This window comes from Eutrema salsugineum, unplaced genomic scaffold, assembly GCF_000478725.1.
Source record: "Eutrema salsugineum unplaced genomic scaffold, Eutsalg1_0 scaffold_13, whole genome shotgun sequence".
Taxonomy (NCBI): Eukaryota; Viridiplantae; Streptophyta; class Magnoliopsida; order Brassicales; family Brassicaceae; genus Eutrema; species Eutrema salsugineum.
In genome coordinates, this window is record NW_006256885.1 from 836,817 (window position 1) to 850,289 (window position 13,473).

Below are 13,473 nucleotides of genomic sequence, written 5' to 3' on the forward strand. Positions count from 1 at the left end.
TTAGAGAACAGTAGAATTAAGAGTGTGATATTTTTTCGTTACCATATTTTTTTATATAAAAGATTAAGGGACCAACTTTTTTTGCTCGCTTGTAGTTTAAAAATTTTCAAAGACGACTCTGGATCCAGTTTAGCAAAAAAATCAAAAAGGAAAAGTTTGTGATACTCAAATGAAATGCAATGACAGTTAGAACGCAAATTAGGATAGCCGAGTAGCCGTTACTATGAATTCGAAATCCACACGGTTCAAACTCTCCAAATGATAAATTAAGTATTTTGTATAAATAATTGTCTTATTACCATTTCCTTAGTCGCTAATCAAAGAATATGTTAAGGGATGTACAGTACAAGTAGGCATGTCGATTGACCAATACGCCGACTTTCCCTTCATTCTTTTTATATTGAAAACGAATGTCAGATAATACTAAACCTAAACAAGTACTAGACGCAATTACGCATTAATACATATACTACTACATATCCTATATTGAAAATAATACATATCAATAATATCATATAGCATTAAGAAAATTATCATGTTGACCGTATTGACTTTGTCAAAAAAAAATGTGGACCATTTTGTCTAAAGAAAACAGGTCAGGTCCACGAGTTGTGACACAGATCTTTATCTCTAAAGCTTGTGGATAACACTTGTGTCCCTGAAAAAACTCGAAACGGTTTTGAATGACAGGTTCTAAGAGATTTCACTGTTCACATCGATCAAATTCGTATTTTTATATTTCTTATATCTATTTAAATTTTCTATTAATTTACGTTTATTTTTTTGGTTATATAATTTAATTTAAGTTATGCGGCTTAGTTTTATTGGTTAAAAGTTTTGGAGAGGAAAATATATTGTTCATTTTAAAACTCTTTTCACTTATTTAAAAATCTTTAATTGATATATTAGTATATTAATAGTTTACTGTTGCATTTAATTTAGAATTTAATGTCGATTAATTGAACGAGCTTTTAGGCGATATATTTGGTGAAGGTGGCTTTCGTTTGTATTGCTAGGAAACTTCGTGGATGATTGCAAAACCGACTCGTGAACTAATAATATAAAAGCAATGCAGATTGCGTTAAACATCTTACATCAGCTTGTATTTTGCCTTCACATTCAATATCGCTTTCACAGAGATATTCACAGCTTGTTATTTTGTTTTCACTCTTTTCGGTTTAGCAACTCCGGTTTAAAAGATACCAAAATCAATGCCAACAAACGTTCCTGATCATGCAGAGAAGAAGAACAATTTGGTGGGCGTCGAGTTTCTTTTGGAACTCCCCAAAACCCTAAGCAAGTCAAACAAGAAATGGCAATTAGCATTCATCAAGATCTACTGCTCAAGAACTCTCCTCAACTGCGCCAAACACACCATCCAAAAACCCGGTTTGTTCACTCGTTCCCTTTCCTACACCACCATTAATCTTGACCATCACCAAGATCATCACGGAGACTTCAAGATCGATCAAGAAACACTAAACGATCTCGTCAAAAACAAGAACCAAGAGAAACTCGACTCTCTTGGTGGTCCTAACGGCTTAGTCTCAGCTCTCAAGACAAACACGCGTCTCGGGATCAACGAAGAAGCCGACGAGATCCAGGTTAGGCGTTCAACGTTCGGGTCCAACACTTACACAAGACCTCCATCGAAGAGTCTCATCCATTTCGTGATCGAAGCTTTCAAAGACCTCACGATTCTCATCCTTTTAGCCTGCGCAACGCTCTCTCTCGGGTTCGGTATCAAAGAGCACGGATTAAAAGAAGGATGGTACGATGGAGGAAGCATATTCGTAGCGGTTTTCTTGGTGGTTGCTGTCTCTGCGGTCAGCAACTTCAGACAGAACAGACAGTTCGACAAACTCTCCAAAGTAAGTAGCAACATCAAGATCGATGTCGTAAGAAACGGACGTCGTCAAGAGATTTCGATCTTCGACATTGTCGTTGGAGACATCGTTTGTTTGAACATCGGAGATCAAGTTCCAGCGGATGGAGTGTTCGTCGAAGGACACTCGTTGCACGTCGACGAATCAAGCATGACAGGAGAAAGCGATCACGTCGAGGTAAGTCTAAACGGAAACACGTTCTTGTTCTCAGGGACTAAAGTCGCTGATGGGTTTGGTAAAATGGCGGTTACTTCCGTTGGAATGAACACAGCTTGGGGACAGATGATGAGTCACATCTCGCGTGACACAAACGAGCAAACTCCATTGCAAACTCGTCTCGACAAGCTTACTTCTTCGATAGGTAAAGTCGGTTTACTCGTAGCGTTCTTGGTTCTTGTTGTTTTGTTGGTCCGTTACTTCACGGGAAGCACGAGAGACGAGAGTGGAAACCGCGAGTATAACGGAAAGAAGACGAATAGCGACGAAATCGTGAACGCGGTGGTTGAAATGGTTGCGGCTGCGGTTACGATCATCGTGGTTGCGATACCTGAAGGATTGCCATTAGCTGTGACATTGACATTAGCGTATTCGATGAAGAGGATGATGAAAGATCAAGCTATGGTGAGAAAGCTCTCTGCTTGTGAGACAATGGGCTCTGCAACGACGATTTGCACCGATAAAACCGGTACTTTGACGCTTAACCAAATGAAGGTAACCGATTCCTGGTTTGGTCTCGAACCAGGAACTTCTTCTTCTTCCTCTTCTCTGTCTCGGAAAGTTGTGGAATTGTTTCATCAAGGAGTTGCAATGAACACTACAGGGAGTGTGTTCAAGGCTAATTCAGGAACAGAGTATGAGTTTTCCGGTTCTCCGACGGAGAAAGCGATTCTGAGCTGGGCGGTTGAGGAATTGAAGATGGATATGGAAGAAGTGATTGAAGAACACGATGTTGTTCATGTTGAAGCTTTTAACTCAGAGAAGAAGAGAAGTGGCGTATTGCTGAGGAAGAAGAAGAAGGGAGAGATCACAGTTGTTCATTGGAAAGGAGCTGCAGAGAAGATTCTAGCTATGTGTTCTACCTTCTGCGATGGTTCTGGAGCTGTAAAAGAGATTGATGAAGATGATAAGATCAAATTCGAGCAGATCATTCAATCAATGGCAGCTAAATCCCTACGTTGCATCGCGTTTGCGTATTCAGAGGAAGAAGAAGAAGAGAAGAAGAAGCTAAAAGAAGAGAACCTGACTTTACTCGGAATCGTCGGAATCAAAGATCCGTGTAGACCAGGAGTGAAGAAAGCCGTCGAGGATTGCCAATTCGCCGGAGTAAGCATCAAAATGATAACCGGAGACAACATATTCACGGCGAGAGCAATCGCCGTAGAGTGCGGGATCTTAACACAAGAAGACGAGACGAACAAAGAAGCTGTATTAGAAGGAGAGGAGTTTCGAAACTACACACAACAAGAGAGATTAGAGAAAGTCGAGAGAATCAAAGTGATGGCGAGATCTTCCCCTTTCGACAAGCTTTTAATGGTGAAATGCCTCAGAGAGCTAGGTCACGTCGTGGCGGTCACCGGAGACGGAACAAACGACGCGCCGGCGTTAAAAGAAGCCGATATCGGACTCTCGATGGGGATCCAAGGCACGGAGGTTGCGAAAGAGAGCTCCGATATAGTGATCCTCGACGATAATTTCGCCTCCGTCGCGACGGTTCTCAGATGGGGGAGATGCGTTTACAACAACATCCAGAAATTCATACAATTCCAGCTCACCGTAAACGTCGCGGCTCTAGTGATCAATTTCGTGGCGGCGATTTCCGCCGGAGAAGTTCCGTTGACGGCGGTTCAGTTGCTGTGGGTGAATCTGATCATGGACACTCTCGGCGCTTTGGCTTTGGCTACGGAGAAACCGACGAACGATCTGATGAGGAAGAAACCGATCGGTAGATTCGCTCCTTTGATCACGAACGTCATGTGGAGGAATCTATTGGCTCAAGCGTTTTATCAGATCGGTGTGCTCTTGGTGCTTCAGTTTCGAGGGAGATCGATTTTTGGAGTGAATGAGAGAGTGAAGAACACTTTGATTTTTAATACGTTTGTGCTGTGTCAAGTGTTTAACGAGTTTAACGCGAGGAGCTTGGAGAAGAAGAATGTGTTTAAAGGGATACACAAGAACAGGCTCTTCGTTGGGATTATAGTAGTGACTGTGGTTTTGCAAGTTGTTATGGTTGAGTTTCTCAAGAGGTTTGCTGATACCGAGAGGCTGGATTTGGGTCAGTGGGGAGTTTGCGTGGCCATCGCGGCTGCGTCGTGGCCGATCGGATGGTTGGTGAAGTCTGTTCCGGTACCGGAGAAACACTTCTTTAGCTACCTGAAGTGGAAGAAGAGAGCATGAGGAAGCTATGATTTTTCTTTCTAGTATACTATTGATTTGTTTTTTTATATATAACTATTTGATCTGAATAACATTGAAAACGATTCTTTTACATAGCGTATATAGAGTGAAGATTCAGATTACAATCTTTTTAAAACGGGCCGAGATTGTAGTCTCCTTCGAGGCTGGCCAAAGCGATGAAATATCTCTCTTTCTCTCTCCATTTGGTACTTAACACCATGAAACGAACAGTGGAACCTTTCTGAATCCGAGACATGGTCTGATTCAAGAACATCGGGTTTTCTCCTGGAATGTACTCGTAAGTCGTAACCAGACATCTTGAAGTGGGATAGGTAAACATTTTCACAAGGGCCACATCTCAAGAAGACGCCTGTCTTGTGCACCATGTGCACCACACCGTGTACAATCTCTCCTTGGAAGATATTGAAGGTGATTCCGCTGAAAACTACAGGGAAGAGAATCTCGCCAGTGTTTTCCTTGATTTTGCCCTCACCGACTTTCTCGAGATTCTTGAGTGCCACAAAATAGCCAAGATCTTTGGTTGCTTTCTTGGAAGCAAAGGCATCTAGCAGGCGAATGAGAATAGCTCTCTTGATCATGAGGTGGCCGTTCGGGTCCAATTCTTCAGCTCGAATCATGACATTCCATGGCAGTTTGGCTTGGAGAAACATGTTTTCTCAGCCTGAAACTTTGAAAAAACATTCAGATTTCAAATCACACCAAGCGTTTTTTGCAACATGCTATCACAACGTTTGAGCAATTATGAAGGCGAATCGTCATGTCAAGGTTGATTTTTGCTAAGAGAATCTTAGTCAGAAGTAGTAATCAATAATCACATTTTTGATTTCAAGATTATGAATTCTACAGAAGCAAGCTACCAGTTTCTACCTCTCTACAGTAATTATACAGAAAACCCATTGTTTACATAAACGCTCAGTCAAGACAATCAGAATGATCAACATTAGGTTTTCTTTCAGACATTTAAATAAACAGTTTGCATTCATGTAAACATGCAAGTGAAACTCCACAAAAGAGTCAAAAAAAAAAAAAAAAAAATCATAAAGTTTCCTACTTTGCAATCCCCAACAAATCATCCTTTTTCTACCATAAGTTTAGCCACAATAGTATACCGAAGCGTGATAAATCATCGCTCTTCACAATGCCTACACGAAGTATATCTGAAAATTTAGCTTTAAAAATCAAAAGATTTAAGAAATTTTACCTTAAATTTTTCTAAAAGATAAAAGTTACCATAGAAATAGACTCCGGCAACAGACACCGATTTCCGCTTTAGCGACCTGAGATTGAACTTTCTTCCCAACTTTCTCTCTCGAAATGAGACGAGACCTTTGGTTTCCAAATTAATAGACCTTTTAACGCCCATATTAATACAAATGGGCCTAACCTAACTCATCTATTAATTTTTAAACGTTCCTTGTGTCTACAAATTTACCTGATTTTAATGTAGTCAAAATGGGAGATTCAAGCGTCTCTATACGAACTAGTACACAAATACATATATATTTATGAATAGTTGCATAGAAAAAAGCAAAAACTGCATTTTGTTGTACTTATTATATAAACACAATCGTTTCATATGGTACAAGTTTCATTCGGTCGTTGGAAGGAAGAAAAAAAAGACTTATTGTATTTATTTCGAAAATAGGTCCGGCCAGATTTATAAATAGGCTTTCTCCTATACAACCATGATTGTTGCCACAAGGCCTACCACACAAAGTTACAAAACCATACCATTTGAAACGAATCAATAAAGACAGCTTCTTTGTCTTTTTCTTTGTCTTAGTCTTAGGCCGTAACCACTTCCGGTAGTCTACCATTACCTGCCGGAGTCAAGCTGTCATAGTAATCAACCAGAACTTGCCATCCACCTGGACACATGAATCCGTCCGGAGGGTTTTCTTTGTTCTTTGCCAATGTGCGCATCTGATAAACCGACAACAATATATTTATTTTATCACAAAGGAGTAAGGACGATGGAGAATTCAACAATGTAGGAATCTGTTTAAGAGCTAGTGAAGTTACCTTAGTGCCGGATATGAACAAGAAGTCTTGAGGCCTCGAGGGATCGAAGAAAGCCATCTTGCCTTGCGTCTTGTCATATGCAGCAACCTGTCGTTTGGAATGAACCAAATATAAATAAATAATCATATCTCAACATTGCCAAGAAATAAAAGTGTGAATCTTTGAATTGGGTTTTCATATACCCTGAAAGGAAGGATGTTGAGTCGTTCAAGTCCAGGAGCCATGCTTAGTACTTTCTTTCCATGATCAGCATCGTAAAGATCACGTTTCTCTACTGGATGACCCATTCCAGCTGGATCACGACCCACAATGTAAAAGTTAGCACCAGCATTGATTCTAGCCTTTGCGTGCCATTGCACTTCGGTTGGACCAGCGTAATGCATTGGAGATGGGAATATCGAAACCACTGTTGTCTCTGGATCGAGAACACCATCCTCTAGCACCTGTTTTAGATTCATAAAACCCATTTAGCATTTCAAGAAAACAGCAAAATTTTCAAGGAAACACAAGCCATCAGTTTTTTCTTTACCTTCTCATGCTGCTTCATCCTCCAACTTAGAGGAACATCATCAGCCTTTGTGTAACCTCCTAATGGGTGAAGCAAAAGGATAGGGTTTTTGTATCCCATCTCAAGAAGTCTCCTACGAGTATCAGTCATAAGGAGTGCATGACCATTGTGAACCGGGTTCCTGAGCTGGAAAGCAAAGACAGCATCCGCATCACGCTTCTCTAGCTCTTTGCGGAGCTCAGCAGGTGAAAGCCTGAAACGGTCAAGCCCATCGTTGTACTTGACTGGCTCTAGAACCTCAAGATCACCACCGATCAGCCAGTTTCCGGCGTTAGTTATCGCCTCTTCTACATACGGCAAACCTGGTGCGGTTGTACCCCAAGTTCTGGCTATCCTTTCTTCCTTGGGATGCTTGTAAATCTCAATGCTGATCAATCACAAACAAGTTTGAGAAACAAGCTATATCGTATAGACTAGTTCAATCACGAATCTATATCATTGACTAATCTTCAAGACAAAAAAGTTGGATTTGAAAAGCCATGTTTCCACCAGATAAATGAGACCAAAATGAAATCTACAGATAAACCTTTTAAGACACTACCGTGATGCACAGCTTTTGTGTCTGTGTCAAACGAGTGACAGCTTAAGGGACGAATCAGATCTATAGACTAGTTTAATCATGAATCTATATCATTGACTAGCCTCAATTTTCCACTACTTGCTCATAGATGTTCAAAATCCCAATTGAAAACTCAGTTTCCTCCAGGATAATGAATTCGATCTAAACAATGGATGAGTGAAGGAGCAATTATGAATAAGAAACTTACTCGCTGAGGATAGCAACGGGATTACCGTCGGAATCAACAAGTGCGACGCGTTTAGACTCGCCGATCCGGGCCTTTTGCTCGTCGTCAATAGCGAGGACAATAGGCACCGACATGTTGACGACGGAGCCGTCGTCAAGACGCAGCGAGTTGAAATGAAGAGTTTGGAGGAACTCGGATTCTCTCATGAAACCTCCGAGTGGGCTTGCCCAGCCTTCGCTCAAGACGTGCATCCATTGCAGGTCGATCGCGGTCAGCTCTACGCGCGGCAGCTCCGCCGCCTCGTGCTTCTTCTCTCGCCGCCGTGGCTCCTCCACGACGAGCTCCACCAGCTTCCCGCCATCGGGCGCGATCAGACCAGCTCGGATTCCTCCGCGAAGGGTTCGCGATTTCGAAGGGAAGGAAACGGAAGCGGCGGTTGCGGCGGCGAAGGGGAAATCGGGATTGATAGATTTGGTTAGTGGCTGAGAAAGGAAAGCGGTTTTGCTGAGAACGGCAGCCATTGAAGCCATTGAAGGTTCTCTATGGCTGCTTCAATGGAGATTCCGTGAGACGGTGAGAGTGACGAGGAAGAGATTGAGAAAAAATGTTTGTTCCCAATTCAATTGGAAATGAAAATTTCGTTCTTATGGGGCTTTTATAGACTTAATGTTTGTTATTAGGGACCGTTTCTGCGAATATTATGTACCTAGACACTATTTATCACTAAATTAATTGTGAGTTAATAATTAAATAATAGAGTAATCTAAAGAATAACGAGGTTACCTTATTGGTATGGTGCAGAGTCATTGTATAATTAAATTGTGATAGTCACTCTTTCTTGTTTGTTATTCAACGTATATTATATTCTAGTCGTTAGTAGTATTACTAATGTTGTGTTCAAATTCTGATTTAAATACAGTAACGACAACTTGTCACTACCCATTTTGAATTCGAAATATAAACCGAAGAACAAAACATGAAAATTTAAAACCACATTGTTCCGCAATTATCCAATTGTATTTAAATGGTAGATAATGCGAATCTTTCATATATATATATTTTTTTGTTTTCTTATTATGTTTTCGGACATATAAGGAAATTCTTAATGCTCTTCTTACAGGACCAAAAATTAATGGTAGTTTTGTTGTTAAGGAAATAATATAGAATTAAAAGTTAGGAAAGGTGAGGTCAGTGTGTGGACCGATGCTACAGTTGAATATATCCAAGAATACGGTCAGGTTCGACCATTCGACCATCAATTTGGCTAATGACAATAACAACTTGGTAATAGTATATTTACACCACTCGAACTGCCACGTCATATCACGAATATTTATTTCCTTTTAGATACTTTTTCATTTTTTAAAGAATAATATTATGGCTAAAACATTATAAAAAAAAAAAACAAACAATTTATATACTCCAGAAAAATGGAGATGGAATTTCCAGAAATAAATAAATAAATAATCAATCTTCCTTCATTTTTTTTTTGCTTTATAAATCTAACAACTAAACTTTTTAGATTCAACTTAACAACTCTGATTTGTGTTAATTTATCTATTTTGTTAACCTTGTTTATTTTTTTTAATGTGTACGAAAAAAAACTCATTGCATCAACCCGATCGAGGATACTTTCGGACAGCCTCTATAAACATCTTTTTTGACAATATCAAAAATGAACTAGAATTGTCTTTCTATCCATAAACCATATATATGTGTACGATGCGAACGTGCAATGAACATTTTATTTTTACCCAAAGAAAAAAAAACGTACAATGAACATTATAACTTTTCAGAAACCTTTTGTCTCTCGATCTGTTCTTCCTTTGTCACCACATACTTTGTTTTGTACATTTTTTTTTTGCCAAATGATATTTGTTCCATATATTTGCTTGTACGTTGGCAACTGAATAAATAGTAGCATGTCGAAACTCGAATTTTCTTGTCAACGATACGAAAACTCGATTATAATATTCAATATTATATTAAAAAACAAAATCGATCGATCATAGGGGTGAAAATAGACGGGATGATGATACATTTCAGTGCGTTTATTTTTTAACAAAAGATTTATTCGTCGACTCATTGATTACTAATTATACAGAGCTCCTCAGTTTTGACCTGACCAGACTAATCTTGATTCTTGACCCGAAGCTACGCCGAAATTATCTATTTTAGTATTTTATTCTCTACTCATTTATCTATTTTTCTTTATATGTTGAATAATTGACTTCGCTTGCACACGTGGTAAATATTGTCGAAACTAGAAAGTTGGTAGACTGGTGGCTGATGAATAAACACTGATTATTCATTCTTTCACCAATTTTTCCATTTTATCAAATTTATTTTCAAGTTGTACTTCGGATCAGGTACGTATAAGTCTACTCTGAATACATTCGCAAACTTGTAATTATTTATTTAAACAATAGGTTAATACAAACATTTGACTAATTCAATTTTAATCTTGTAAAACTAAGGGAATTAAATAATTGGATAATGTAGCGCTTGATCAGTTTCTTGGTGGCTGGGACCTCACATTCAACATGTGTCAAATAAAAAACATACATGATCGACCTACCTGCTTTTCTCTCATAATCATTAACTTAATGAAATTAAAAATATAGTAAGCAAGACTTCAATTATTCAATAAAAGACATATATTCCTCATATCCAATGTTCGGGTTTCACCCATCACATGATCAGATGTTGTGTAGTATTGAATAAAGTTTGTAAAATAATTCCTAAATTTTATTTTCTGAACATAAAATTATATAATTAATAACAAGAATAATAAAACGACAATGAAAATCTAAAGTTTTGCAAAAAAGAATCAACATCTTCATATTATCCAACAACAGCAAGAAAGCAACCCACTTAATAAGAACCGGTTAACTCTTCAGATTAGAAATTTCCTCAACATCAGTTCCAGATTCCAAGTTTGGAACTACTTCTCTGCGAGATAGCTTTAATGCAACTTGATTTACCAAAAATTTATAGATTCGTGATTTACCAAAAATTTCTAACATAGTAAGCACGACTTATTCAACAAAAGACATATATTCCTAAGATCCAATGCTCACATGATCAGATGTTGTGTAGTATTATATAAAGTTTGTAAAATAATTCCTAGATTTTATTTTCTGAACATAAAATTATATAATTAATAAAAAGAATAATAAAACGACAATGAAAATCTGTTTTGCAAAAAAGAATCAACATCTTCATATTATCCAACAACAAGAAAGCAGCCCACTTAATAAGAACCGGTTAACTCTTCAGACTAGAAATTTCCTTAACATCAGCTCCAGAATCCAAGTTTGGAACTACTTCTCTGCGAGATAGCTTTAATGCAACTTGAGCTTGAGACAAAGAATTAGCAATGGCTTTATCGTATGTAGCAAAAGATTGAGCTTGAGACAAAGATTCTATGCAACTTAAGATCTCATAATCTCTCGCTGCTTCAGCCCATTTCTCCATCTACAATTTCACAGGAAAAACCTTAGGGAGCAAGAGAAAAGTCAAAGCTAAGTCACACTATATAGATCTTACGTACCTTGATGTAGAACAGTGCACTTTGAATCAATTCAACCTTCTTCTTGAAAATTTTAATTTCAATATTATGTGGATCCAACTCTGAAGCTTTCGCTGCAGCTTCAGCTGCATCATCTAACCTGCAAAATTTTGTCATCTTATCTTTACTATTATTTATCCAACATAACAGTATATTAAAAATAGTCAGCAATAGTATATAGCAAGAGCTCACCTTCCTAGAGCCAAATCCATTTGAAATTTCACAAAAAATGTGTAAGCTACACAGATCATGTCGAAAAACCGAGTCCGTGAGAAAGAGGCTGGGAATGGTTCAACGTTGGGGACATCTGTTAGTGCTGCTTGAGCCTCATCAAGCCTTTGGAGTTTCAGTAGTGCTTCAACTTTACACATAGCTAGCTACAGATGAGATATACGTCTTTTTTGTGAGATATGTAAAACGTTTGTTTCTGATTCCTCATAAAATAACACAAGATTAGTTGTTCTTTACCTGAGGAGACCAAACGGCTCCAGACACAATAGCTGCACTTGCTTCTTTCAAAACACTAGTCCAGTCCTCGCGTCTCCTTGCATTAGTGCAATATTCGTTCAATGTTTTTCTACTTGCTTAAGCATGTTCAAGACACGACTGTTCAATGGTATTAATCCATGCTTTCTCGCATTATCGACCTGACCTAATCTACAACCAATTTAAAGAGACAAATGATTAGTTTGATAAACTTTCTCTATTGTTTGAAAATAGTGTAAAAGTGAATCAATGACTACCTAAGAAGAAACAAGGCTAAACTTTGACGAGCCATTTCAAAATATGGATCCAACTTTATGCCTTTTTCACACTGGCTCACAGCTTCCCCGATCCGTCCCAATCTAGACAATGCAAGTGCTCGATTTCTATGGTACATTCCATTATTAGGTGAGAGCTCTATTGCTTGATCGTAAAAATTCAAAGCCTCTGTGAAACGACCTTTGCGGTACATTTTGTTTCCACTTGAGTTGGTTTTTAATGCAGAGAAGAACCGACGTAACCAACCAAAGGAACTGCAAGAGGCAGAGCGATTTGGTTGACCGGATAAGAGTTTTTCATGTTGAGACGACTAGGTTCAGGATCAAGAAGCTTATTATCTTCCGAGCTCATTGAGTCCCAAAGGTTGTTATCTACGAGTTTATTGGGCTTCAACATTGCCTCTCTGCAAGATTACAAAAAGAAAAATAACCGATAACGATTGCTTGAATCTCAAACTTTTCTCTAGGGTTTCTCTCGCGAAAACAATTAAGAGCAATGACTGTTTTTTTTTTTTTTTGGATTAAAGCAATGACTGTCAATGACTGATTGACTGTTATACGTTCATATTATATATTAGAGTCGAGAGAGAGAGAGAGAGAGTCTTATATACGTAGTGATGATGCCAATGAAAAACAATACGAAAAAGCCAGATGTTTTACGAAAATCGCCAACAAACTCAAAATCTATAAAAATCGTCTCTTCAACACATAAAATATCGAATTTAGGTTATAAGTAATCGAAGTTTCGATGAATCCTAGATTAGAAAACAAATCAATTTACCTCATCGTAGTTTCTCCTCGTAGTTTCTCCTCGTCACGAATGAGAAAGCAGAATTTGGGATGATCGTTCCCTAGAAAACACAAAACCTTTCGTTTTACTCTGTTTTTTTGGTGGGTACGTTGTTAGCGTGCGTTCCACACATTCATAATATTAGGGTTTTATAACCCAAAATAGGTTTGTTATTATTCTTCTTTTCATATATCCGGAAAATTGGTTTTTTCCTCCGTAAACTATGCAAAAGTGTTAAATTTAAACCTGATCTTGTATCCTGTGCTAAAACGTTCTCAAATTTTAAATAATATGAATTTTATACCTAAACTTTTCTTTTTGTGCGTAAAACACCATTCGATTAAACGCTATTCAAACTCTGTTAAATCTAGTATATGTGGCATCCACGTAAACAGTTACATCAGATTTTCAAAATCTGAGAAAAAAAAACAAATGACATCATTTGACTGCCAGAGATCTTGAGATTTGGTCCTAATTTCTCATCGGCGTTTTTTTGCCAGGCAAAATCCCGGCAGTGATAGAAACCTCAGGAATAGATAATCTGGTTTTTCTGATACTTTCGCTGGTGATGATTAAGAGCTTCCCCGAGAAGTCTTCAGCGGCAGCTCTGTGGCGGAGATTACCACCGGCGGATCTCTTCGGACTCATTGACGCGCGGAGAAATGCTGATGAAGGTCGATCTTCCTGGTGAGCTTGACGACGACCAGGAGAAGT

The 13,473-nt window shown here is 38.4% G+C and overlaps 3 protein-coding genes across 3 annotated transcripts; 1 reads left to right on the forward strand and 2 right to left on the reverse strand.

The window, feature by feature from the left end:
- Positions 1–1,098: 1,098 nt before the first annotated feature.
- Positions 1,099–4,371, forward strand: LOC18023128 (putative calcium-transporting ATPase 13, plasma membrane-type). The gene has a single exon (XM_024159303.1). It carries the CDS (start codon positions 1,212–1,214, stop codon positions 4,278–4,280), a length of 3,069 nt encoding a protein of 1,022 aa, XP_024015071.1. The 5' UTR covers positions 1,099–1,211; the 3' UTR covers positions 4,281–4,371.
- A 35-nt stretch (positions 4,372–4,406) lies between these two features.
- On the reverse strand, positions 4,407–5,633 carry LOC18023129 (DNA-directed RNA polymerase V subunit 7). The gene is given in 3 exon segments (XM_024159304.1): positions 4,407–4,581; positions 4,583–4,968; positions 5,503–5,633. Coding segments are annotated over 2 exon segments (540 nt in total). The 5' UTR covers positions 4,952–4,968; positions 5,503–5,633; the 3' UTR covers positions 4,407–4,410.
- Positions 5,634–5,826: 193 nt separating this feature from the next.
- Positions 5,827–8,262, reverse strand: LOC18023130 (ATP sulfurylase 1, chloroplastic). The gene is made up of 5 exons (XM_006406055.2): positions 7,659–8,262; positions 6,853–7,258; positions 6,506–6,766; positions 6,324–6,410; positions 5,827–6,224 (listed from the first exon to the last, which is right to left on the reverse strand). The coding sequence occupies exons 1-5, from the start codon at positions 8,165–8,167 to the stop codon at positions 6,087–6,089; spliced, it is 1,401 nt and encodes a 466-aa protein (XP_006406118.1). The 5' UTR covers positions 8,168–8,262; the 3' UTR covers positions 5,827–6,086.
- Between the last annotated feature and the right edge of the window lie 5,211 nt (positions 8,263–13,473).

What these genes read in the sequence shown, in the direction of transcription:
- LOC18023128 (XM_024159303.1), top strand. Translation starts at nt 1,212, where the DNA reads ATGCCAACAAACGTTCCTGATCATGCAGAGAAGAAGAACAATTTGGTG.
- LOC18023130 (XM_006406055.2), bottom strand. Translation starts at nt 8,167, where the DNA reads ATGGCTTCAATGGCTGCCGTTCTCAGCAAAACCGCTTTCCTTTCTCAG. An exon ending in TCAACATCCTTCCTTTCAGG is followed by an intron (nt 6,411 to 6,505) that starts GTATATGAAAAC and finishes TCCAAACGACAG; the next exon opens with GTTGCTGCATATGACAAGAC. An exon ending in TGTTCATATCCGGCACTAAG is followed by an intron (nt 6,225 to 6,323) that starts GTAACTTCACTA and finishes TCGGTTTATCAG; the next exon opens with ATGCGCACATTGGCAAAGAA.